Source organism: Sus scrofa, chromosome 8 (genome assembly GCF_000003025.6).
Source record: "Sus scrofa isolate TJ Tabasco breed Duroc chromosome 8, Sscrofa11.1, whole genome shotgun sequence".
Lineage (NCBI taxonomy): Eukaryota > Metazoa > Chordata > Mammalia > Artiodactyla > Suidae > Sus > Sus scrofa.
Genome location: NC_010450.4, coordinates 38,870,208 through 38,896,998, shown reverse-complemented (window position 1 = coordinate 38,896,998; position 26,791 = coordinate 38,870,208). Strand labels below are relative to the sequence as shown.

Here is a 26,791-nt window from a genome sequence, read left to right as displayed (position 1 = left end):
AAGAAAGAAAGAAAGAAAGAAAAAAAACCAGCAATGTGGGCATCATATTCATATATCCTTTCCTAACATATCATATAATACAAGTGTTACATAGTATCTCTTTTCTATGCTATGATGGATTAAACTTGGTTTTTTCACAGCTATTCACTTTGAAGTTCTTTGCAATTATAAATATTACTGAAACTCATTAATGAAGTAAGAAATTTCTTTTTAAATAAAGTCATTGTTACCTCCCACTCCTTTGTATCATACAAGCTATTAAAAATTCATTCACATCAGCAAACCAAAAACAATTTCTTTTTAAACAGTAATTTAGATATTTCTCTGGTTTTTCTTTTAAATCAAAAGAGTTTACTTTGACCACGATGGAAAAAAAATATAAAAAAGAATGTATGTGTGTATAATTGAGTCACTTTGCTATATAGCAGAAATTGGCAGAACGCTATAATAAACCACACTTTAATTAAAAAAAAAACTATTTAAACAGTTTATTTTAATAAGAAAGGCAAGAACACCCTATCTATATAAATCCACCATGTAAAGTGCTAAATCCTAGTTAGTCCTGAAGGGTATTTTTGAGTAGTTACCTTTCAAATGTACTCACCCAAAAGCACATCAGATCTTTCTCTAGCATACACACCTCCTGGGACAAATTTAAAAGCTGTGCACCAAGCACAGAAGAATATTTCTAGAAGATAAAATATCATAGCAGTGGTCATGGCTTTCCCAGGGCTTGACCCTGAGCTAATAAGGTGTCCAAGCACCTGAGGCCACACGGATGCCGTGAAGACAGCGAGCACACAGCCAGAGACAGCGGCTGCCCACGTGGGCAGATAAAGCAGACCCGCAGCTGAGGTTGCTCCTGTGTGTGAGAGACAGAAAGAAAAAGAATCAGACGAGGAAGCAGTAATAGTCTCTTTCATTTTTCCTTAAAAGTTAAAAAAAAAAAAAAAAAGGAATACTAAGCTTATAGGACAACCAATTCATAGCTATTTAGAGCCAGAAGGGAACTCTGGTCGCTACTGGTCCAATTTCTAGACCCACGGGAAACTAAGGTCTTAGCAAGGTTAAGATGCTTTGCTCAAGGTCACGCAGTTAGTTATGTGTGCAACTGGAGGTGGAATGCGAGTCCAGGAAATCTCAGTCCAGTGCTATTTCTTTGGGAAGACCAGGGGGAGAGAAGGCATTTTCAGGTTATTTGTGTTAAGATCCTTATAGCAAAAGCTGAAGAAAAAAAAAAAAGGCAATTATCTGTAAGACCAAAAATATGTTAATTTAATTTAACCAGCTGGATCTAGGACAGTAAAAAAACATGTAGAATCAATGTGGTTTCTAGAAGCTTTTTTTTTTTTTTGTCTTTTTGTCTTTCGAGGGCCACCCCCATAGTATATGGAAGTTCCCAGGCTAGCGGTGGAATCGGAGCCACAGCTGCCAGCCTACACCACAGCCAGAGCCACGCCAGATCCAAGCCACATCTGCGACCTACACCATAGCTCAAGGCAATGCCAGATCATTAACCCACTGAGCAGGATCGAGGATCGAACCTGCGTCTTTGTGGATGCTGGTCAGATTTGTTTCTGCTGAGCCATAATAGGAACTGCTAGACTATTTTTGTTAAGAAACTTACTAACAGAGCATTAAATGTTTGCCCCGTATCCCACAAGATATAAGTTGATTTTCCCAACCACACAGTCCCAAAAGAAGCTGCGACTGAGGCAGCGTCTATAGATTCACACATGGCTTTACAGTTCTGCTGACAGGTCATTTGGTCACATGAAAGTTTTGGGTGTACAGGGGCCAGGCAATCTGGTCTGCAGGAGGCGCTAAGTCACTGTTTGCTAATTTGTTGAGCCAAACCTAAGGAAATATAACGTTTCTCCACATTCCTATGAGATTGGCTTCAAGACAGCAGCATAGCAGGGTCTTACAGCTCCCCATTCTGGAGACAGCAATATAATACCTTTCCAGACAATATGACATTTTCTAGACATTAGACATGCCAGTGTTGTATAAAAGTGACCCACCCTTCAAGGATGTGCACAGCCGACTCCTCACTGCCTGGGGCATGAATTCCAGGAAGCGGATCCAGCCAGCTTTCCCCCCATCAGTCAGTTCCTTTTGCACCACCCACCACAGGGCAATGCATGGGACTGCCTCGTCCTCCCCACGTTACTCAGATGGACAGAAGAACCAGATTCCAGGGCCCTCGACGACCCACAGATTTTTTTAACTCCGTAGTCAGACCCCCAACGTCTTAGATTCAACAATATCTATTTTAATAACAAAAACAATTTTTCATTTGTAAATAAACAAACATCAGGCCTACGCACTGTAGAAACTTTTAAAACAGAACAGTAATGAAGCAGTTAAGGATCACCTGATCCTGCTGTGGCTCAGCAGATTATGAACCCAACTAGTATCCATAAGGATGCAGGTTTGATCCCCGACCTTGCTCAGGGGGTTAAGGATCCGACGTGTCTGTGGCTGTGGTGTAGGCCAGCAGCTGCAGCTCCTATTCGACCCCTGGTCTGGGAACTTCCATATGCTGCTGGTGCAGCCCTAAAAACGCAAGGAATAAAAAAAAAATCGCCTGCAACTGAGACAAGAAGATCATGGCTAATATTCCTAGGTATTTCCCTTATGTCTTTTTGTGTATATGCAGAAGTATTTTTACATAAATGGAATCATATCACATACTGAGGATTTTATTCTGTTTCTACGGGACATTATATCAAGAATGTTTTTTCATGTTATGAATGTTTTTCTTCTGTTTAGGTACATAGACTATTTCCCTGGATAAATACACCACAACCATTTTCCCTTTTTTTTTTTTGCCATACCCATGGCATGTGGAAGTTCCTGGACCAGGGATAGAACCTGCGCCACAGTTGTGACCTGCGCCAAGTTGTAGCAATGCCAGACCTGCTGCAACACAGGGGAACGTGCGCAACTATTTTCCTACTGGCCATTCAGGAAGCTTCTGACACTGCGAGGAACATCTTTCTTTGTCAATTAATCTCTTACTACATCTCTGATCATTTCCTTAAAATAATTCTTAGAAAGATTCTCTGAGAGTTCCCACCGTGGCTTAGCAGAAATGAATCCAACTAGGATCCATGAGGAGGCGGTTTCCATCCCTGGCCTCACTCAGTGAGTTAAGGATCCGGTGTTGCCTTGAGCTGTGGTGTAGGTGGCAGGCATGGTTCGATCCCGAGTTGCTGTGGCTGTGGTTGGTGTAGGCCGGCAGCTGTAGCTCTGATTTGACCCCTCGCCTGGGAACTTCCATATGTCATGGGTGCGGCCCTAACAAAGAAAAAAAAATTCTCAGATTTCTCAAATGTACAACTATCAAGTCAAGAGGCAAAAGCATTTTAAACAGTCATTACTTGTGGTCAGTTGCTTTCCTGACGGCATACACCAGTTTTCATTTCCTGCAGGAACCCCGCCAAAAGCATTTCTTTCTAAAAATCTTTACCAAATTAATGACGAAAGCCATATTATATTTTGATTTTCATTTATTTGATTAGCAAGGGTGACTTTTTCCTGTTTACCAGCCTATAACGACTATTTTTCAAAGAATGAGCCCTAACTGGATATTCTAAAGATACCAAAATGACTTTGCTGCTTCTGCCTTACTAAAAAGAATTACCTGAAGGGAGAGAAAACATCTCTTCACATTTCCCTTTACTGTCAGCGCTTTCATTTTTACTTTAGTTTTTATTTTTAAACAGGCTACATATGTGCTAATGTACTAAAATTGTACTTTTTCAATAGGTTATAAATTCAAAATCCAAAACCGAAAAGGTGAAAGAGTCCCTCTGACCCCTGTCACCGACTAGATCCCCTTAGTGAAGGCCACCAATGCTAGCATCCTCTTCTGCATCCTTGTAGAGATAATCTGTGCACAAGAGGAAATATGCATTGTGGGTTTTTCTGTTGTTGTTGTTTGTCTTTTTAGGGCTGCACCTGTGGCATATGGAGGTTCCCGGGCTAGGGGTTGAATCAGAGCTACAGCTGCTAGCCGACACCACAGCCACAGCAACACAGGATCTGAGCCTCGCCTGGACCTACACCACAGCTCATGGCAACGCCAGATCCTTAACCCACTGATCGAGGCCAGGGATCGAACCCGCATTCTCATGGATACTAGTGCAGTTCACTAACCACTGAGCCACGATGGCAACTCCGAAATATGCACTGCATGTACATTTCCCTCCTGTTTCATACACCAGTGGTAGCAGGTGACACACACTGTCACTTTGGCCTTTTCTCTTAACTGTATACTGTACATATTTTTCATTTGAGACTGGTTCCTTCCAAACAATCCCCCCAAAGTCTTTACGATAAGATCTTGCAATTTTTCAACAGTAATTGAATATCCCAATAATAGTTATAATAACATGTTCATTTTCAACAGATCAAATTTCTCATACAATAAAATTGTAAGCACTCTGTATGGTACACTGGGGTCCTATCAATGCATTTAGTAACATCTATATATTTTTAATAAAAGTTAAATTTTATTCATTTAATTGCCACCAACATCTAAAGGTCCTGTATCTTTGCTCTTAGGAAATTCTATAGGTCACTGGGGTAATTTCACGCTGAGAGCCAGGTGGTACTGCACACTCTAATTGTACAAGGAAAAAATATGATTTCTTTTTCTACGTTCTGCTTTATGAGGTATTTTCCAGAGGTGAATCACACTGAAAAGTGGGCACCATCTCCAGATAATTAAGTATGAGGTCCCACATGACTTAGATGAGGAGGTGATCAGAGAAGGAGATGGAGCTCATGGGTTATGGTCCCGCTTTCCTCTCTACTGCAAATAACCCATTAGAAGCTTTACATCTGCCTGCCCCAAGGGTCTTTTATTTAACACTTCAGAGAGCTAGCCAAAGTAAATTAGGTTTGACTCTTTATCAGGGAAAAAAGTATTAGCATAAAACTCCAAGTTCACAGCTTTTCTGATCTTTATGTTTCTGTGGACCTCAGTTTTTTTCCTATGTTTAAAATGAAGCTGCTTGGAGTTCCCTGGTGGTCTAGGGGTTAGGACTCAGCACTTTCACTGCTGTGGCCCAGATTCAATCCCTGGTCTGGGAACCAAGATCCCACATCAAGCCACGTGGTGGCCAAATGTAAACAAATAAAATGAAGCTGCTAATTAGCTGCCCAAGAATTATTGTTTCTATTCCATGAGAAAAGACATGACAAAAATGCTGAACAACTTTCAATGCGTTGCATGTTCCCTTTCTTAATTGTATATAGATTAAGAAGCTACGCATGCTCATTGCACACTCAGCCTTTGCAGAGTTATCTGATATTTTTCTTGCAGGATCTCAGGAGGCATCTCTCCAATGAGAAGAAAGGTTACTCCTACCTTATCCTCACACAAGCTTCCACAGACCCCACAAGGAAGGCCCACCCGAAAATAGACAAGCAAGTAAAAACAGCTCAATGTGACTGTGACCATTCGCTCACACAGCTCCAGGAAGACAAGGAGCTGGTTAATCTCATTATGATCGTCTGTTTGGATGACACGTACATTTCCATGCAAGGATGATGGCACTTCAGGTGTACAGAAAGGTACCAAGGATGTTATTCAACCCTCATCTTCTATGACTATTCCATGTAATCTCCAAACCCACACCCAGCATCTAGTACAAAATTCTGAATCACGAGTTTAAGTAAAATGAATAAGGACGTCTCTCCTCACAGAAACCAAACGTAGTCTATGTCCTCTCGCAGAGTGGGGATTTTTTTTTTTTTTTTTTAGTCTTTTTGCCTTTTCTAGGGTCGCTCCCATGGCATATGGAGGTTCCTAGGCTAGGGGTCGAATCAGAGCTGTAGCCACCGGCCTACACCAGAGCCACAGCAACGCGGGATCCGAGTCGCATCTGCAACCTACACCACAGCTCACGGCAATGCCGGATCCTTAACCCCCTGAGCAAGGCCAGGGATTGAACCCGAAACCTTGTGGTTCCTAGTCAGATTCATTAACCACTGAGCCATGACGGGAACTCCTTTTTTTTTTTTTTTTTAATCTGGATTTTTTATTTAAGATCGAATCTGAGCCGCAGCTGCAACCTGTGCTGCAGCTGTGGCAACGCCAGATCCTTAACCCATTGTGCCACAGTGGGAACTCCCATTTCTACCCTTCCAGAGGAAGGGAGTGGATAAGCAATGAGATCCCGATGTATAGCAGAGGGAACCATATCTAGTCACTTGTGATGGAACATGATGGAGGATAATGTGAGAAAAAGAGTGTGTGTATATATATATGTGTGTGTGTGTATGTATATATATGTATATAGAGTGTATATATATATATAACTGTGTCACTTTGCTGTACAGCAGAAATTGAAAGAACATTGTAAATCACCTATAATAAAAAAACTTTTTAAAAAAAGAGGAAGGGAGAAGAGTGGCATAATTCAGTCACAGTAATGAGACAGTTACAATCATAAAAATAAGTTGATTGCTCCAGAAGTATGATATTCCGTAATCCTAAAGGGCATGACTGGGAAGAGGAGGGCCAAGCCTTTGAATAAGCAAACATGGACCCCAGCGCTGGGTGAGGGGTGAAACTTACACACAGAAAAGAAAGGGAAATTGAGCTTCATAGTGGAGTCCCAAAGGAGAACATTGCTGAAATCCAGAGAAGCATGGGCTCTTGGAGGGGACGAGGTCTGGTCACACGGTGGTGTTGAACCCTCCATCTCCCCAGACTGGCAGGAAAACTGCTCCTGACATCTGTGCCTGGAGTTGTTTAGGAGATGGGGTGATTCTGTGAGCACAGTCGTGGGACAAGACAACCGCAGGAGGAGAGGAAGGTGAAGGAGGAGGAGGCAAGGACCTGGAGCCAGTGGTCACTGGTAACCGTGGTGACATCTGGGTTGCAGGGGCTAGAGCTGGTCAGAGCAGCCCACCTGGGAGTTCCCGTCGTGGCTCAGCAGTTAACGAACCCAACTGGCACCCATGAGGTTTTGGGTTCGATCCCTGGCCTCTCTCAGTGGGTGAAGAATCCGGCATTGCCGTGAGCTGTGGTGTAGGTCATAGACATCGCTCGGATCCCGAGTTTCTGTGGCTGTGGTGTAGGCTGGCATCTACAGCTCTGATTGGACCCCTAGCCTGGGAACCTCCATGTGCCATGGGTGCGGCCCTAAAAAGACAAAAACAAAACAAAACAAAACAAAATAAAAACAGCCCACCTGGCAAAAGCATATGTTTGTATGGTCATCTCCTTCCACTCTAGGGGCACATGTTCGCAAGTAAACTGGACAACCAAGCATTTCTGCAGGGAAACTCCACATACCTGTAATCCACCAAGCGAAACTGGAACCAGGAAACCACGAACACGGTGAAAGCATCAATCCACTTGCCAAGCTCAGCAGAACTGCACCTCTGCCAAAAAAAAAATATATATATATGACATGTTACAGGACATCTGACATTGTTAACATCCCATTGTCCCAGACATAAAATAGAAATGTATCTCCTACCTCCAGGCATATCCAAGAGATAATAAGAGTGGGAAACAACCAGAGAGATCATGAAAGCCCCCTGGGAATGGATATTATACATGTTCAGAACAATGAAGGAGCTCCCTGGTGGTGCAGTGGGTTAAGTATCTGCCATTAACACTGCAGCTGCCTGGGTTGCCACTGTGGCATGGGTTTGATCCCTGGCCTGGGAACTTAGGCAAGCCACAGGTGTGGCAAAAAAGAAAAAAGAAAAGAAAAGAATATTGATGTAAAAGCACCTCTGACTTGACCTAAATGATATTTGCACTCTTTTATGGTCAATGTAATTAAACACAGTAACCGAGTTTTCTCAGACTGTTAAATTATCGTTCATGGAAGTTCCCAGATGGTAAAACAGGTTATGGATTCAGAGTTGCTACAGCTACAGCATAGATTGCAACTGCACGGTGGGTTGGATCCCTGGCCCAGGAACTTCCTTGTGGCGTGGGTATGGCCAACAACAACAAAAAAAAGCCGTATTTCATATTGGCCGTTTGACATTTTTTTTTTTATTTCTTTTTTTTTTAAGGGACACACCTTCGGCACATGGAGATTCCCAACCTAGGGGCTGAATCGGAGCTACGGCTGCCAGCCACAGCCACAGCAACACCATATCCGAGCCTCATCTGTGAGCCACACCACAGCTCATGGTAATGACAGATCCTTAACCCACTGATCAAGGCCAGGGATCAAACCTGCATCCTCATGGATCCTAGTCTGGTTCATTAACCACTGAGCCATGAAAGGAACTCCCCGTGTGACATTTTAAATGTCTGCCAAAGACAAAAAGAAAAGCCACTGGGAAAAGTTTCTATTCAGTGTGCCGTTTCATTCTTTTCTCAACCTCAATACTGCTTTTATCAATAGTCTCCATCTTCCTGGGACCGATGCGAGTTTGAGAAATAATTAACAGTTGTGTGTTTTTGAAAAAGCACCACAAACGGTTTCATTCTTTTGCTATTTTGGCAAAAATTTGTAGGAGGAAAAAAAGAATTTAACTAAACTTCAGGAGAAAATCCAGCAGCAATAATAGCTACAACCTGGCACTCAATGAAGTAGCTGTAATATAAACAAACTAAAAAGCACGGTACTGGAGTTCCCATCGTGGCTCAGTGGTTAACGAATCCAACTAGGAACCATGAGGTTGTGAGTTCGATCCCTGGCCTTGCTCAGTGGGTTAAGGATCTGGCATTGCCGTGAACTGTGGTGTAGGTCGCAGACATAGCTCAGATCCCAAGTTGCTGTGGCTGTGGTGTAGGCCGGCGGCTACAGCACCGATTAGACCCCTAGTTTGGGACCCTCCATATGCTGCAGGAGCAGCCCTAGAAAAGGCAAAAAGACCAAAAAAATAAACATAAAAAAAAAAAAAAGGCACAGTACTTACTACATACTGGGAGCTGTTTGAAGATCTTTACATATATTTGCTCATCTGACCCTCACAGGTCTGTAAAGTACCTGCTATAATCATCCCCATTTTGTAGAGGAGGACACTGGGGGGAAGAACACTTAAGTAACCAGCCTGAGATTATACACAGTCACCCACGTAGGTCTCAGAATCCCCCAAAGGCCCCCGGGCTCTGGGGTGAGGCTCTCAGCCGCTCTCCTGCCCATCCCCACCTTCCAAGGGTAAGGATGGTTCTGGGTCTACAGAAGGTCAATGTGAGAAAAGGCTGTGGAGGACGCTGTCCATCATTGGCCATCCCCAAGTCAACGATAAATGTTTCTGAGGACCTACTGTGTGCCAGGCTCTGTTCTAGGGGCTTGGGATACATGAATGAAGATCCCTTTCCTTCCTGTCCTCGCGGTCCAGTGGGGGAGAGGCAGAGACAAACACGATTAGCACATAACGCAGGGTTTACAGAAGAGGAGACTCATGGAGTTGGGAGCACTGGGGCACTGATGGGACACTGGGACATATGACTGAGACACAGTGTGTCCTGTTCCCTGGCCCTCCCAGACTCTGTGGTCTGCACTGATCCTGTTTCCCAAAGTCTGCTTGGCACAAGCTGCCCCTCTCTCGCCTTCCTCCCATTTCTCACCTCTCCATCCCATGCAAACTGACTTAGGACCCATTCCCAGCAGGATCTAGAGAATTTTAGAGAGCACTTCCTACTATGATGGTCACAGTGTCAGGGGACCCTTGCCTGAAACTGCCCACCTTGGCCAAGCATGACAATAGCCGTTTGCATGAGTTGTCTCACAACAGGACACCCTGAAAAGGAACCAGGTGCTGCCCTTAGACTAACTGGGGAGTTCCCATCGTGGCTCATCAGGTTACACACCCAATTAGTATCCATGAGAATGTGGATTCGATCCTTGGCCCCACTCAGTGGGTTAAGGATCCCACATTGCTGTGGCTGTGGCTGCAGCTCCAATTTGATTCTTAGCCTGGGAACTTCCACATGCCACAACTTCATCCCTAAAAAGCAAAAAAAAAAAAAAAAAAAAGACTAACCAGAGGATTTGGGAGGGGCCAACAGGAGGAAGGAGACAACCAATCTCCCAGGATCCTTGGCGCTGGAATCCATCTTGGCTGAGAGATGCACACGCCACCAAGAAGGACCCTGGGCCAGACCAAGTAGGGGCTGAACAAGACAACTGGCCAGAGACAAACCGGAAACTAACCCCATTCCCATAAAACCTGAGACTGCAAGCCACGTGGCAGAGCAGTTCTCCCTGGGCTCCCTCACCCTGTTGCTCTCCACCCGGGCGCCTCTCCCCAATAAAGTCTCTTGCTTTGTCAGCACGTATGTCTCCCCAGACATTCATTTCTGAATGTTAGAAAGGAGCCCACGCTCAGGCCCTGGAAGGGGTCCCCCTTCCTGAAGCCATAGGTAACAAGGGACTAATGCAGCATTTCTCAAGCAAGGTTCAGAGAAATCAGTTTCATGAAACATTGATGAGGATCCTAAAAAAGGAATTCCATGTTCAAATGAGTTCCAGACACTCTCGAGAGTCTATGATGCTAATGTGCCTTGAGACTCACAAAGCCAGGGTGATGAAGTGCTGTGCCTCCAAAACCCGCTTGATCTAAAAGGGGCTGTGTTTTGTTTGTGTGTGTTTCCTCTCCGCGCACCTGCTGACATCTCAAGAAACCAGTGCACCACACAAAACAGTTTGGGAAATGCTGGTCTCGCGTGTTACAGCTCCATCTAAGTCTTACTCCCGAGTACAGAATTACACAATGTCTAAAAAGAAAACCCTCTTTTTCTTTTTTTTTTTTTTTGCTTTTTAGGGCCACACCCTCAGCATATGGAAGTTCCCAGGCTAGGGGTTGAATCAGAGCTGTAGCTGCCACCCTACACCACAGCCACAGCAATACAGGATCCAATCCGCATCTGCAACCTAGACCACAGCTCACAGCGATGCCAGATCCTTAGCCCACTGAGCAAGGCCAGGGATCGAATTCACATCCTTCTAGTCAGATTCCTTTCTGCTGTGCCACAACGGGAACTCCAAAAACCCTCATTTTCAAGGTGAGGAAAGTGAGGCCAGGGACGTCAGGTGACTGGTCCAAAGTTAATTGGTGATGTGCTATCAGCCAGCCAGGACTCCAGCCCTCAAGCCCAGCCTGGGTTTGCTGGTTCAGTTCTCCTGTTCTCCTCACAACTTAATGCTTATTTTCACAGGAGCTTTACCACATGAAAATCAACTCCTTCCCTCCTCCCTCTCTTCCTCCTCTCCCCTCCTCCCAAATATGCCAGAGCATCTAAGACCAAAAAATATAGACTCTGGGAGTTCCCATTGTGGCTCAGTGGGTTAAGAACCCGACTAGTATCCATGAAGATGCGGGTTCACTCCCTGGCCTTGCTCAGCGGGTTAAGGATTCAGCGTAGGTCGCAGATGCAGCTCAGATCTGGTGTTGCTGTGGCTGTGATGTAGGCTGACAGCTGCAGCTCCAATTTGATCCCTAACCTGGGAACTTCCATATGCCACAGGTGCAGCCATAAAAAGAAAAAAAAAAAAAAGATACAGACTCTGGATAACATATGCCCACTTCCCAACTTAGGGCCTGATACAGAGGCAGTCAGAAGTATTAATTAGTTCCTTTTCCCCATTCCCTGTCCTCACAGAGCTTAGTGTCTAGAAAGGATGAAGAACATAAATAACTGTAACGTAAACAATTTAATGGAGAATAATAAGAAAAGATGGGTGTTCCCATTGTGGCTCAGTGGAAATGAATCCGACTAGGAACCATGAGGTTGCAGGTTCGATCCCTGGCCTCACTCAGTGGGTTAAGGATCCAGTGTTGCTGTGAGCTGTGGTCGCAGACGCGGCTTGGATCTGGTGTTGCTGTGGCTGTGGCATAGGTGGGCAGCTACAGTTCCAATTTGACCCCTAGCCTGGGAACCTCCACATGCCGTTGGTGTGGCCCTGAAAAGACAAAAGATAAAAAAAAGAAAAGAAAAGATGTAAGTGGGTGGGGGTGGCATAGGGATTCAAGGTGGACTGTGGCATAAAGGAATCCTTGGGATGATCAGAGAAGGCTTTCAGAGGAGATGCCCCAGCTGGATTTTGAAGGGTGAGTAAAAGCTTGCCAGGACATGTCTAGGGAACTGAAAGTGATTTCAGGCCAGGTGAAGCATGGGGATAAGTAAGGCAGGGAGCATCTGTAAAAGTAGGTGAGGGTGGTGTTCCCGTCGTGGCGCAGTGGTTAAAGAATCTGGCGTTGCCATGAGCTGTGGTGTGGGTCACAGTTGCAGCTTGGCATAGGCCAGCAGCTACAGCTCCGATTTGACCCCTAGCCTGGGAACCTCCATATGCCAAGGGAGAGGCCCTAGAAATGGCAAAAAAAAAAAAAAAAAAGTGAGGGTGCAGATCTTGTTTCATAAGACCAGGTTTGAGCGGGGGTGGGAAACTGCTGAAAGGTTTTAAGCAAAGAGTCAAGTTAGAGTCAGATGTGCATTTTAGAGAGCTCCCCCTGCAGCAGTGTGGAGCTGGCCTCTCGGCAGAGAGACCAAGAGCAACAGCTTGATAAAAGATAGGAGGATCCATTAAGGAGATAAGCCGGGTGGTGGAGGGGGGGCAGGGGACAGAGGGAGGGGTAGATACTTCAAGAGTGGTAGCAGAATCCACTGGATTTAATGCCAACTTAGATGCAGAAATGAGGACAACAGGCTTCTAGGATGACTCTTGGTTCCCCGCTTGGACAGTGGAGCGACAGACAGAGTGAACTGAGGCCTGGAAGAGGAAGAACACATCTGGAGAGAAAGGATGACTGAGCCCAGACTCAGTCACACTGAGTGTGCGACACCTGTGGGACGTGCCCAGATGTCCGGGGGGCAGAAAGCCAGCGTGTCTCCAAATGTGGGAATTCTAATACTTTACGAGAAAACAGACCTCAGAGGCAGATGTTTTAAGGGATCCTCTGATCCTTTTATGTGCAAGGCTGGACCTGACTATGGGAGGAGAGAGGCGACAGGAAGAGCAGAGAGAGGGTCGGAGGAGGACCAGGCACGTAAACCAACACTTACACTCAGGACTGTTAACTCCGTGTGTGCTCCATGGTTGGAACAAGCCCAAAGTACAGAAGATGCAGAGATCCCCCCACCCCAGCCCCGGGCTCCCCTCCTTTACAGAGACTGAAGCTCTATGGCCAACTGCCGACCTGGTGTCTCTCACCAGGGCTCTCTGGTCTTGTCCTACCCGATGCCTGCAGGTATAATAGGGAATCTGCAGGGATGCTGAGCCCTCCCCACTCCCGAGAATGCTTCTCCCTGTGGGGGTCCCTCAGCAGGCCACCCAGGAGCTCCCAGGACCGTGCCTTGGCCGTGAACAATTCCTCGGCCACCTCCCAGCGGTCCCTGAGCACCAGGCAAAGACCTCTAGCTCCTTCATCTCTGAGCACACGGTAATTTCAAGCCACATTTGTGACATCTAGGGAAAGGGGACTATGACACATCCAGCTGGCACAGATCTAGCTGCTCACACAGAGGAAGAGCTTCTTCAACCACAATAGCCAATGTCTGGATGGCTTCCAAACCCAGACTCACCCAAATGGGTTAGGATCTGGTCCCGGATGGGGATGCCCGCTCACCGCCCATCTGGAAACAAGGGACACTTCTCCAAAAACCCAGTGGGTGAGGAACGTGAGACTGCCGAAGGCAGCCCCTGCCAACACCCAGTTCGGCCGAGAAGCCATGGCCTTGGCTGCCTCATCAGTCTTCTTGCCCTCAGGCTGACGGCAGTCACTGTCTAGAATGAAAAATGGGAAAGGGTCAGTTCTACAGAAATATACCCTCAGATTTTTTTTTCTCTTTTCTCTTTTGGCTGCCCTGCGGCATATGGAGGTCCCAGGCCAGGGGTCAGATCCGAGTCGCAGTTGTGACCTCTGCTATAGCTGCAGCCACGCCAGATTCTTTAGCCCACTGTGCTGGGCCAGGGATTGAACCTGCATCCTGGGGTTGCAGAGATGCTGTTGATCCCGTTGCACCACAGTGGGAACTCCTAACAGCCTTTTAACAAGTGAGACATGGTACCCGGCTTCAAGGAGTTTACTCTAGAAGGGGAGATGAGACAGGCAACTTCGGGACACAGCAGAATGTGCTGGAAGGCAGACAGTCGGAGAGGTTGTTTCAGGCAGGTCAGATCAGGGATGGCTCAGAGAGAAAAGATCATTTTGGAATTTGACAACTGACAATGCAGAAAGGTACTTACCTCCTGTGAAGCTAAAATACATGTACAAAAAGTGTAAGGTACGTTGGGGGAACAAATGCAGTCCACGTTGAGTGGTACATTTCCAGTATATCAGGCTGCTTCTCTCAAAAAGAACAGGGCTTTCATCTAACCCTCGGAGACCCCAGAGTGGTAAAAGGGCAACGACTGAGCAGTTACTGTGGGCCAGGCCCTGTTCCCAGCCCTTTATCTGAATGCATTTAATCTTCACAGCTACTTTATGAGGTAGGCTTTATTACTAATTCCACTTCACAGATCAGGAAACTGAGGCCCAGAGAAAACAAGCAGCTTGTCCAAGATCATACAGCTGGTAAAGAGAGCTTAGGCAGCACCTGTGTTCTTTTTTTTTTTTTTTTTTTTTTTTTTTTTTTTTTTTTTTTTGTCTTTTTAGGGCGGCACCCATGGCATATGGAGGTTCCTAGGCTAGGGGTCCAATCGGAGCTGTATCTGCTGGCTTATGCCACAGCCACAGCCACATGGGATCCGAGCCACACCTGGGACCTACACCACAGCTCATGGCAATGCTGGATCCTTAACCCACTGAGCAAGGCCAGGGATCGAACCTTCGTCCTCATGGATGCTAGTCAGATGCATTAACACTAAGCCACGACGGGAACTCCAGTGCCTGTGTTCTTGACTATACTATACTTTCCAAGCCTGTTGAACCTCAAGGTCTCAATTCCTTGCATTAATGACTTCACATGCAGAAATGTAACAGCTGGAGAAAATGCTGGCAGGAGAATTTCTTTCTTTCTTTCTTTCTTTCTTTTTTTTTTTTTTTTTTTTTTTTTTTGGCTTTTTAGGGCCGCACCTGCGGCATATGGAGGTTCCCAGGCTAGGGGTCGAATTGGAGCTGTAGCCACTGGCCTACACAACAGCCACAGCAACGCCAGATCTGAGCCATGTCTGTGACCTACACCACAGTTCACAGCAATGCCGGATCCTTGACCCACTGAGCGAGGCCAGGGATCGAACCTGCAACCTCATGGTTCCTAGTCAGATTCATTTCCGCTGCGCCGTGATGGGAAAGCCGCAGGAGAATTTCTTTATAGGGACAGACAACCTGTTGGGCAGATGCTTCATGGCACTGGGAAGCCCTGTGCAGGATACAGGGAGCCTTAGGGTCCGCCTGTGGGGCTGGCAGCCCGATTTCAGAAGGAGGAAGAGATCAGAAAGCTATGAGGATGGGGGAGAGGGCGGGGAAGAGAGGCGCCAAGCCTGTGGCTACGCAGACAGTCTTTGGAGAAGGGAGACACTTAAGCTGAATTTGCTGAGTACCACTGTGGGGGTACCACGGTGGGTGACCCTCTTCCAAGACCCAGCAAATCTTCAATAAGGCTACCCCCCCTCTCCCCCCACCGCCGCCAAAATGCCTGGGATGATCAGATATCCTGGGGAAGGTGGTGAGGAGCTGTGTGTTGTAAATGGGATACAGGGCAAAAGCAGGAAGGGACCGACAACTGGGTCACACACATTTCAAACAGTGGCGAGAAAGAAGAAAACTCAAGTCAGGAAATGTAAGTGATACCCTGAAATCCAGATCCTTATCAGGCCGTCCCTGTGAAATCTGCGGCCCGAGTTCCCGTCTTTACACATTGGTGTTTTATGAAATCTAAAACATATATCAGGGTGTTAGAGCACGAGACCGAGTGCTAGGGGTTCTAATATTAATGTCTCTTGACTGATTTGGGTGCATGATGTTCCCCTGCTCTTGCTACCCTCTTTTCACTCCAAAATTGGGGCCAAAGGGGAATTATACCAGCCCTTTGTTCATAGCAAGCCAAACCCTCTAATATTCCATTAATCCGTGAGATTTCTGCCTGTATTTATGAAAGAAGAGTGACTCACTGAGAGTCACACAGAAAGTCAGGAGCGAGTTAGGCAGAATCTAGGACCATGTCTCCCTTCTTTTCTGAATGAAGCAAATGTCCATATTAGGTATGTGCAGCTCAGGGAGAGTTAGCTCCAGAGAGCGACAGGTGATTTGAAAGGTGGCATGACGACATGGGCTTTCCTTTAAGTTTCAGATCTGGAGCTTAAATACCTTCAGACGCCTAGGTCAGGGAGAGAACCAAACCAAGCAGAACAAATAACAACAACCAAAAAAAGACACACAGTTCCCACAGCCTTGCTCACAAATAACTTTCCAGTGTCAGAGATTTGCTGGGGTCAGCGTGGCAGTAGAGGGCTGAAGGGTCCCCTCCTGGAAAGCCCTGTCCAGAGGGAAAGAGGGAAAGACAGAGCTGAAAGCCAGTGGGGCATGTGAAGCCTGGTTCTAGCTGAGACAAGCCTGAGATGGCTTGCTATCGTCACCCTCTGTGCTGGTGAGGAAAAGGCACCTCCCGCTTAGGTGACAGTCCACGGCCTGCACCTGCTACTTTACAGGGGGAGGAAAAAATTGAAATGGGGAGAGAATGGAGAAAGGGTAGTTGTATTCTTCCAAGATGTGTTCCATTCAGACAAACTGTGCGAGAGAGAAAAATCCCTCCATAAATTGGGCCTACACTTACCCGAATAAATGCGATCCATGGTGGCTATGGCACTTAACGTCAGTATCATTCTGTTGGCCATGGGATAAACCCAGATTGGGTTCAGTGAAGTGTACCAAATGCGGAGAACAAGAAGAAGAATCTGTCCTAAAATGAATCCCCAGACTCTGAGGTACCTGTAAATACGAAAGTATTGTCAACGACTTTTTATGTGGTTTCAATGTATTACATCCATCGTGAATTTCTCAGGGTCACAGAAGGGGGACACGTGGTGGTCTTGCAGGTGACCTGCAGGGAGGTACATAACTGAGCCTTTATACAGCCTGTGACCTAAGCGACTGGTTACAATTCCTTAACTCTCACAGCATTATCGAGACTCATGGCAAAGAGTCACATCCTGGTTTTGTGAAAAGGAAAAAAAAAAAAAAAAAATGAGACTTCTACAGGCCTTAGGCAAGATAGATACTCTAATTTGGAAATCCTGGTCCCAACGTTCCCTTTGGTAACTGACCACACTTGTTTATCAATAGGCATAAAATACAAACCATACCTTTTTTTTTTTTTTTTTTTTTTTTTGTCCTTTAGGGCCACCCCCACAGCATAGGAAGGTTCCCAGGCTAGGGATCCAATCGGAACTGTAGCCACCAGCCTACACCAGAGCCGCAGCAACTCAGGATCCAAAGCCGAGTCTGCGACCTACATCACAGCTCATGGCCATGCCTGATCCTCAACCCACTGAGCAAGGCCAAGGATCGAACTTGCATCCTCACAGATGCTAGTCAGGTTCGCTAACCGCTGAGCCTTGATGGGAACTCCATACAAACCATACCTTTGCACACCACTTCCTGTCCACCATGTCACAGCTTGCACCACCAGCGAGGAAGACAGGCCAAGAGAAAGGACCGCGAGCCGAAGTGTGGCATTTGGAGCCTGGAAGGAGGCTATGCCGCCTACAAACAAATTAAAGAGAGCTGAACATTTCTGGCAATCATGCGTTGGTTTTCATTGATCTGCATTTGATAACTGTTGTGACTGCCACCACTTGGGAAGGTAGAGTTAATACATAATTATGTGTATGTATAAATCTTTTCAAAATTTTTTATTGCTATATCATTCACACCACAAAATTCAGAGTTTAGAGTTCCCCTTTGTAGCTCAGCGTTAACCTGACTAGTATCCATGAGGATGTACATTTGATCCCTGGCCTCGATCAGTGGGTTAAGGATCCAGCATTGCCATGAGACGTGCTGTGGGTCGCAGATGTGGCTCAGGTCCTGAGTTGCTTGCTGTTGCTGTGGCTGTGGTGCAGGCCAGCAGCTATAGCTCCCATTCAACCCCTAGCCTGGGAACTTCCATATGCTGCAGGTGTGGCCCTAAAAAACCAAAAAAAAAAAAAAAAAAAAAAACACTGAGTTAAAGTGTACAATTTTTTTTTAATTTTATGGCCACTCACACAGCATATGGAAGTTCCTGGGCCAGAGACTGAATCCAAGCTACTGCTTTGGCAATGCTGGATCCTTTTTTTTTTTTAATGTCTCTTTATTTCTTCTGCCCATTTTTCTTTTTATGCTGCTGTTGTTTCCGGGTTTTTGTTTTTTGTGGGTTTGGGGGGTTTTTTTGGTCTTTGTAGGGCCTCATCCACAGCATATGGAGGTTCCCAGGCTAGGGGTCAAATCAGAGCTGTAACCACCCACCTACACCACAGTCACAGCAACGCCATATCCGAAGCCGAGTATGCGACCTACACCACAGCTCACAGCAATGCCAGATCCTTAATCCACAAATCAAGGCCAGAGATCAAACCTGTGTCCTCATGGATACTAGTCAGATTCATTTCCGCTGAGCCATGACAGGAACTCTGGCAATGCAGATCCTTCAACGCACTGTGTCAGGCTGGGGATCAAACTTGCAGTTCTGCAGTGACCCAAGCCTCAGCAGTCAGATTCTTAACCCACTGTGCCACATTGGGACCTCCTAAAGTATACAACTGAATGGCTCTTAATATATTCACAAAGTTCTGATTACCACTAATTCCAGAATATTTTCATTACCCCAAGAACAAGCCCATACCCATTAGCAGTCACTCCTTTTTCCTTCTCTTCCCCCCACACCCACCCCCAGCTCCTGGCAATCACTAATCTACTTTCTGCATGTATGGATTTATTCCTATTCTGGGCACTTCATATAAATGAAATCATACAATATGTAGCCTTCTGTGACTTTTTTTGTCCCACTTGGCATGACGTTTTCAAGGTCCATCCATGTTGTACCACTTACCAGTTCTTCATCCTTTTTTATGACTGAATAATATCCCATTGCGTGGATATACTGTATTTTCTCTATCCATTCATCAGTTGATGGGCATCTGGGTCATTTCCACTTTTTTGCTATTAAGAATAGTGCTGTCACGACTATTCGTGCACTAGGTGTTTTGTGACTATGTTTCCATTTTTTGGGGGGGAGTGGTTTATACCAAGGAGTGGAGTTGTTGGGTCACATGACAACTATGTTTAACATTTTGAGGAACTGCCAAACTGTTTTCCAAATCGGCTGCACCATTTTGCATTCCCACCAGCAACGTATGAGGATTTCAACTTTTTCATACCTTGCCAACACTTGCTACTGCCTATCTTTTTGATCATAGCCATATTTGTGAGGCAAAATATTTAAGGTCAAAAGTAACCTAAATCAGGAGGTTCTGTCATGGCACAGTGGTTAATGAATCCGACTAGGAACATGAAGTTGCGGGTTTGATCCCTGGCCTTGCTCAGGGGGTTAAGGATCCGGTGTTGCTGTGAGCTGTGGTGTAGGTTGCAGATGAGGCCCAGATCCTGCGTTGCTGTGGCTCTGGTGTAGGCCTGCAGCTACAGTTCTGATTAGACCCCGAGCCTAGGAATCTCCACATGCCGCAGGAGCTGACCTAGAAAAGGCAAAAAGACAAAAAAAAAAAAAATAACCTAAATCAATTGTAATATGTACTAGTTTAGGTTCCTAACTACAGAGTAACCTAAAATATCTGAGGTATCAGTGGTGAGACAGCATGGAACACTCAGATCTTCTTTGTAGTTAGGTAAGAATACCTTAGGATTCTTCAAAAACAAAGTTGTTTGGTTTCCTCAAGAAGCATCTGAGGAGTTCCTGTTGCAGGTTATGAACCTGACCAGTATCCATGAGGATGCGGGTTCAATCCCTGGCCTTGCCCAGTGCATTAAGGATCTGGCATTGCTGTGAACTGTGGTGTAGGTCAAAAATGCAGCTCAGATCCCACTTTGTTGTGGCTGTGGTGTAGGCTGGCAGCTACAGCTCCAATTAGAACCTTAGCTTGGGAACTTCCATATGCCTAAGGTACGGTCCTGAAAAAAAGGAAGAACCAGAGGAAGAGGAAGGAAGAGGAGAGACGAGCAGGGAAGAGGAGGGAGGAGGAGGGAGGAGGAGGAGAAGCAGCAGCAGCATCTGAAAAGGGAGTTTTAAGGCAAATCATGGCTTGCTTCAGCCTCTGTTTATCATCAGCAAAGCTCAGTGGTTACCTGGAAGAGGATCTGGTAGAAACTAGCCTCTTCATCCTCAGCTCTGAGCCACTTTCGTACCCCTTCTCAAATGTAATTCTACCTCTACTCAAGATGATAAGTTTTTATGGAGGAAGGAGGCGAAAGGGGAACAAGAGGGAGCATTTCAAACACCACTGCCCTCAAAGTTATTTACTATCACATTACAGCCACCAGAAGCTATTGGGCCCAAACTGGACTTAGAAATAAAAAACTGTCCCAGTAACTGGTGGTTGGTGGCTTTGCAGGCAGAGCTGCCACAGGCAGCACTGACCAAAGGTAACAAGGAAGTACCACCAGTGACATCCCTCTACCAGAGAAGTGTGATGAGGCCACAGTCACTCATAGAAGGATACAGAAGGCATCCCTTTAACTCAGTTACTATATATACTCAATTCAGAATACAATGTTTCATTTCTATTATTTCTGAAGCTGAAAGTATCAAAATCATTTGCTGGTGTCCAGTGGACACCATTCTTTACCCCTGCTGTTTCTGAGCCCAAGCTCTTTAAAAACCAAAGCTCTAGACCTTTGTGGATAACTACAGAACTTTGTGAGATTTCTGTGTGTCTCTGCCTTCTTCGGGGACAGACACACAGAAAAGCAGAAGGCAATTTCCTAGTGATTCCTGTCACTGTTTCTGAAAAAAGTCAAGTGACCGTCCCCAGACTGAAGAAACATACAACATGGTTAATGAATAAATGCCACTTCAGAAATTCAGAAACCAACTGGAAAGCAAAAAAACAAAACAAAGCAAAACAAAAACAGAGTTCCCGTTGTGGATCAGCGGTAATGAACCTGACTAGTATCCATGAAGATGCAGGCTTGATCCCTGGCCTCGCTCAGTGGGTTAAGGATCCAGTGTTGCTGTGAGCTGTGGTATAGGTTGCACCCATGGCTTGGATCCTGTGTTGCTGTGGCTGTGGCACAGGCCAGCAGCTGCAGCTCTGATTCTGCCCCTAGCCTGGGAACTTCCATATGCAGAAGGTGAGGCCCTAAAAAAGCAACAAACAAAAACACAAAACAAAAGAAGACAACTAGGTTATAGCAGAAGAGCAAGATAGCTGGACTTTTTCAGCTACAGAATCAACCAGACTGGAGCCTGGTATTTTTGGTTTTTAAACCTTTTCCCATGAGCTCACTTTCTTACTTTTTTTGCTACCAGTACTTCTCCAAGGTCTCTCAATATTTATTAATATTAATAACCTCAAATCTTTGTGATAAGTGTACAGGTAAAAAAATTTTTAACTGCTCTGTTTTGGCATATAACATATTGAAAAGTCCAGAATTCTAGAGCTCCCATCATGGCTCAGCAGAAACAAATCTGACTAGTAGCCACGAGGATGCAGGTTCGATCCCTGACCTCGCTCAGTGGGTTAGGAATCTGGCTTTGCTGTGCCCTGTGCTGTAGATTGCACACTCAGCTTGGATGTGGCGTTGCTGTGGCTGTGGCGTAGGCTGGCAGCTACAGTTCCGATTAGACCCCTAGCCTGGGAACCTCCATATGCCATTGGTGCAGCCCTAAAAAAGACAAAAAAAAAAAAAAAAAAGAAAAGAAAAATAAGAATTCAAAAGCTACAAAAGTTATACAGTGCCAAGTTTCCCATTTGTACCTGTGTCTAGGTACCAAATTCTTCACCCTGGAAGCAACTAAAATGATATCAGTTGAGGTTTTTAAAATACTTCTAGAGCTATTTAATGCACATTCAATTAATTACTAAATATATTTTCATCTAATCTATTTTACATAAAAGTCAGTATTCTGCACATATTGCTTAGTGCTTTATTTTCCCAGCTTAATGATATATTTTGAAGAACTTTCCATTTCCTTACATAAGTGTTCTCATTCTTAAACACAGCTGCATAGTATTCTATAGTACTCCAAATTTCATAACTAAATTTATTTAACTTAACCTATCCCTTACAGATGACATTTAGGTTATTTCTAACATTGTTATTATAAACATTGTTGCAATGGTTACATAACCTATTTTTATCATTTTACACATGTGCATATACCCGTAGGATATGTTCTCAGAAATGGAATTGCTGGGTGAAAGAGTATATGCATATTTGTAATTTTGATAAATACTGCTAAGTAATCCTTTGCAAAAGTTGTGCCAATTTACAATTTACACAGCAATGTCTGAGTGCCTGCTTCCCCACACTTGCAATAGTTTGCTCTTTATTGGAGTTTATTCTTTGCCAATCTGTCTATAACTTTATGTGTGTATGTGATTTGTATGTTATACATTGTAGTACTTTTTTTTTTTTTGCCTCTTAGGGCTGTACCTATGGCATGTGGAAGTTCCCAGGCTGGCATTGAATTGGAGTCGTAGCCACTGGCCTACACCACAGCCACAGCCATGCCAGATCTGAGCTGTGTCTTCATCTACGCCACAGCTCACTGCACCACTGCCAGATCCCCGATCCACTGAATGAGGCCAGGGATTGAACCTGCACCTCATGGTTCCTAGTCTGACCTGTTTCCACTGCGACACAATGGGAACTCCCACATTTTAGTATCTTTTTAAGAGCCAATTATAGCTCCTTTTCAATAAACTGACTATATGCTTTGCTTTCTTTCCTATTGAGTTATTGATCCTTTTAAATTATTGATTTGTAAAAACTCCATGTATCAGCAAAACTGGCCCTTTGGAATACGTCTCCTGATTTGTTGATTGCCTATGCTGTTCATTATGCATAATTTTCATATTTTTAGGCAGTATCATTTACCAACTTTTCAATGACTCCTGAGTCTTGTGTCATAGTTGGAAATAAGAACAAAAATATGTGTGAGAATCGACCTTTCTCCAAGGTGCCTTTCCCCTCTTCATGTCACGGATTTTTAAGCTTTTCCAATCTGACCGAAAAGTGAAAAATGTAAATGCTAGTCCCTGGTGGCCCAGCATTTAAAGATTCTACATTGTCACTGCTGTGGCTCAGGTTGGATCCCTGGCCCAGGAACTTCTGCTTGGCCCCAGGTGTGGCCAAAAAAAAAAAGTAAATATGTTGACTTGATCTAGTCTTCCAATTCTACTAAAATTTTTCAAGGGAGTAGTGAGAGAAAGAGAAATATTTTATTTATTTCATCATTTAGCATTCAATGAATAGTCTATGTATTTTCACTTGGATTTTTAACTTAAAAAAAAAAAGGGAATCACTTTCAAATCTTACCAAGGGTAATTATCCGCAGCAGGGCTAGCGTCCACTTCTTGTTAACCAGCTTCCAGAAAGGAGCAATTGTGAGGAACACTGGAGAAAGAAACGCTGTGGCAAAAGCTTCAAGCCCAGTGAGTTGCAGTGTTTGCAGCGGGAAGTAATAGATCATCGGTCCCAGGTCATGGCAGAGAGACCAAGAAACATATCCTTAAAAAAAAAAAAAAAAAAGAAAAGAAAAGAAATTTTTTTCGGAAAGAAAGTGTAACTTTGTCATTCTTTCCAATAGTGGCCCTGCCCTCCACTACACTTGCTCTGGCTGGCTGCCCCGTTCCAGACTCTGGCCTTCCCTGGGATCTAGAAACAGAATTCCTCCCCTTCCCCTGCCAGGCCCAGGATGAGAATGGCTTCCTGCTGTTTTGTGTCCCTCAGCATCTCTGGTTTGTCCCCCTGTTGGCAGGTGGTCCCTTTCATAAAGGCTCTTCAATTGGGCTACCTGGGTTGAATCTGGTTTCCTGTCAGGACCCTGACTGATCCAATTTCCTGACCTAAACTGACTCTTTTTTAATGAGAAATACCATGAAAATCAAAAAGAGCAACAAAGAGGAGTTCCCATCGTAGCTCTGCAGAAATGAACCTGACTCGTATTCCTGAGGACACAGGTTCAATTCCTGGCCTTGCTCCGTGGGTTAAGGATCTGGCGTTGCCCTGAGCTGTGGTGTAGGTCGCGGTGTGGCTTGGATCCCATGTGGCTGTGGCTGTGGCGTAGCTATACCTCTGATGTGACCCCTAGCCTGGGAATCTCCATGTGCCATGGGTGCAGCTCTCAAAAAAAAGAAAAAGAAAAAGAGGAACAAAGATCGGGACTCCTTCCTGTTGCCGGAATTGGGCCTCTGTCTGCCAGGGCCAAACTGAAATGCAGAGACAGAGTTTGGGGTAAAGGAAAGAAAAAAAAAATACCTTTATTGCTTTGCCAGGCAAAGGAGGGTCACAGCAGGCTAATGCCTTAAAGACTGTCCTCCCCCCCTGCCCCCCAACTTAGAAAGAATTGTGAGGAGTTTTATAGTAAAAAGGAGAAAAACAGGTTTTCAGATAGGAATCAGGATTGGGACAAACATGCATTCTTCTTTCTTTGGGGGAATCCTAGTCATCAAAGCTGCAGTCAGGACATGTTCACCATGGTGGCCTTCTGGGTTATTGCCTAGAATAGCAGTTCTTGCGAAAAGGGCATATTGATCAGAGATTAGAACAAACTAGGAAAGTTCCTGAAAAACATTATGTGCTAATTGTCTTTAACCCACAGGTAGTTACGCTCAGGGTGCCTAATCTTTAGTTTAGGGGTGATTGTGTTTAGGGTGCACTTAAGTCAGGGAGAAGGACAAGGAAGGACTCTAAGCTGTTCAGTTTTAAAGTATTCATTTCTGGAGTTCCCGTCTCGGCTCAGTGGTTAACGAATCCAACTAGGAACCATGAGGTTGCGGGTTCAATCCCTGGCCTCGCTCAGTGGGTTAAGGATCCGGCGTTGCCGTGAGCTGTGGTGTAGGTGGCAGATGTGGCTTGGATCCCGTGTTGCTGTGGCTCTGGCATAGGATGGCAGCTACAGCTCCGATTAGATCCCTAGCCTGGGAACCTCCATATGTTGCGGGTGCAGCCCTAGAAAAAAACGAAAAAAATAAATTAATTAAAAAAACAAAGTATTCATTTCTACAAGAAACATAAGGAATGCAACTTTTCTCTTAGGCGCATAAGATGCCTGTGTTATTATGTGCATCCCTTGAGAGAGAACCAGAACCCTGTCCCGAGGCTGTACCATTGTCGGTTGACTGTTCCTCCCGTTCCTGATCAGCAACTGTCTAAACACGTCCCTAGGAACTCAGGGAAGGTCATGGTGGCTGAATGAGGCCCATTTTTTCCTAAAACAAGAAATGGAGGACACAGAAAGGCACCCAGAAGCCCCACAAGGCCCTGTCAGGCTTCATTCCCACTCCAGATTATAGTCAAAGGCAGAGACTCCCCCCCCACCCCCTGGCTTTGGCTGCACCTGCAGCATGCAGAAGTTCCCCAGCCAGGGATCTAACCATAGCATCAACCGGAACTGCTGCAGTGACAATGCCAGATCCTTAACCCACTGAGCCACATTGGAAACTCCTGTGAGCGGACTATTTTAAACCTAACCCTGTAGAGATGGGATTAAAATGGTGAAATAGAAGGACTGGCGCTCGCCTTCTCTCATAGAAACAACAGAATTACAACCAAATGCTGAACAACCTTCAACCAAGTGGACTGGAAACTTTCAAAAAGATATCCTACTCCAGAAGACAAAGAAGAGGCCACACATCAAGCCGGGCCCCACCTGAGGCATATGGAAGTTCCCAGGCTAGGGGTCTAATCAGAGCTGTAGTTGCCGGCCTATACCACAGTCACCGCAATGCCAGATCCAAGCCACATCTTCGACCTACACCACAGCTCGTGGCAACGCCAGATCCTTAACTCACTGAGCAAGGCCAGGGATCAAACCTGCATCTTCATGGATCCCAGTTGGGTTTGTTAACTGCTGAGCCACAACGAAGGGAACGCCAAGATTTTTTTTTTCAATCACTGCTCCCTCCCAGGTGCCCCAGTGGTTATAGGAGGTAAAGGGATGGGGAGTGGGTCCCCTGGGTTGGCCCTGGGGTGAGGAGGAAGAAGCTGAGCCTCGGTCAGAAACCCTAATCGGAGAGTTATACAGGGAGAACCTCCAGGAGGTTCCACCTGAGAATTTATAAATGCCTCCACGAGCAAGCCAGCGTTGGATGTAGAGAGGGATGCACAGACATAGAGAACAGACTTGTGTTTGCCTCCGGCTGGGTGAGGGAGAAGGTGGAGTGGGAGTTTGGGACTAGCAGATGCAAACCCTTTTCTAGAGAATGGATAAACAACAGGATTCTACTGTGTAGCACAAGGAACTATATTCAATACCCTGTGATAAACCATAATGGAAAAGAATATGAAAAAGAATATATGTGTAACTGAATCATTTTACTGTAGAGCACAACACTGAGAATTAACTATACTTCAATGCAATAAATTCTTAATAAAAACGAAAAAAATAAAAAAAAAATAAACCTAACCCTTAGGAGACAGTGCGGGGTAGGGAAATACTCAGATTTGAAATTCCTTTCACCTCTGCCAACTACTGCCTGCATAATCTTCTACAAAGATGATAACCCACCAATGGGCATTTACTATGTGCCAGGCTCTGTGCTAAGGATTTACTCCAATCTTCTCTTACTGCTCATATAATGCATATCCTATGAAACTGACCCTATTTCCACTCCCCTCTTACAAATGCAAAATCAAACTATAATTTTAAAAAATTCCTGAGACTCGGAAAGTTAAGTAATTGCCTAAGGTCACAAAA

General features: G+C 45.2%; 1 protein-coding gene and 1 non-coding gene across 3 annotated transcripts in view; one reads left to right on the top strand and one right to left on the bottom strand.

The window, feature by feature from the left end:
• Positions 1-26,791, bottom strand: part of CWH43 (cell wall biogenesis 43 C-terminal homolog) — a 75,690-nt gene that overhangs the window by 47,847 nt on the left and 1,052 nt on the right. For both annotated transcript variants that reach the window (XM_013978667.2, XM_003128968.5), the window contains exons 2-7: positions 23,410-23,601; positions 17,517-17,637; positions 16,709-16,863; positions 13,517-13,718; positions 7,316-7,404; positions 605-862 (exon numbers count right to left, since the gene is read on the bottom strand). In XM_013978667.2, the coding sequence (XP_013834121.1) occupies positions 605-862; positions 7,316-7,404; positions 13,517-13,718; positions 16,709-16,863; positions 17,517-17,637; positions 23,410-23,601 (1,017 nt within the window). The remainder of the gene's footprint in view (positions 1-604; positions 863-7,315; positions 7,405-13,516; positions 13,719-16,708; positions 16,864-17,516; positions 17,638-23,409; positions 23,602-26,791) is intronic.
• TRNAE-UUC lies at positions 5,032-5,103 on the top strand. Its single transcript has one exon. It is a non-coding gene; the product is annotated as a tRNA-Glu (tRNA).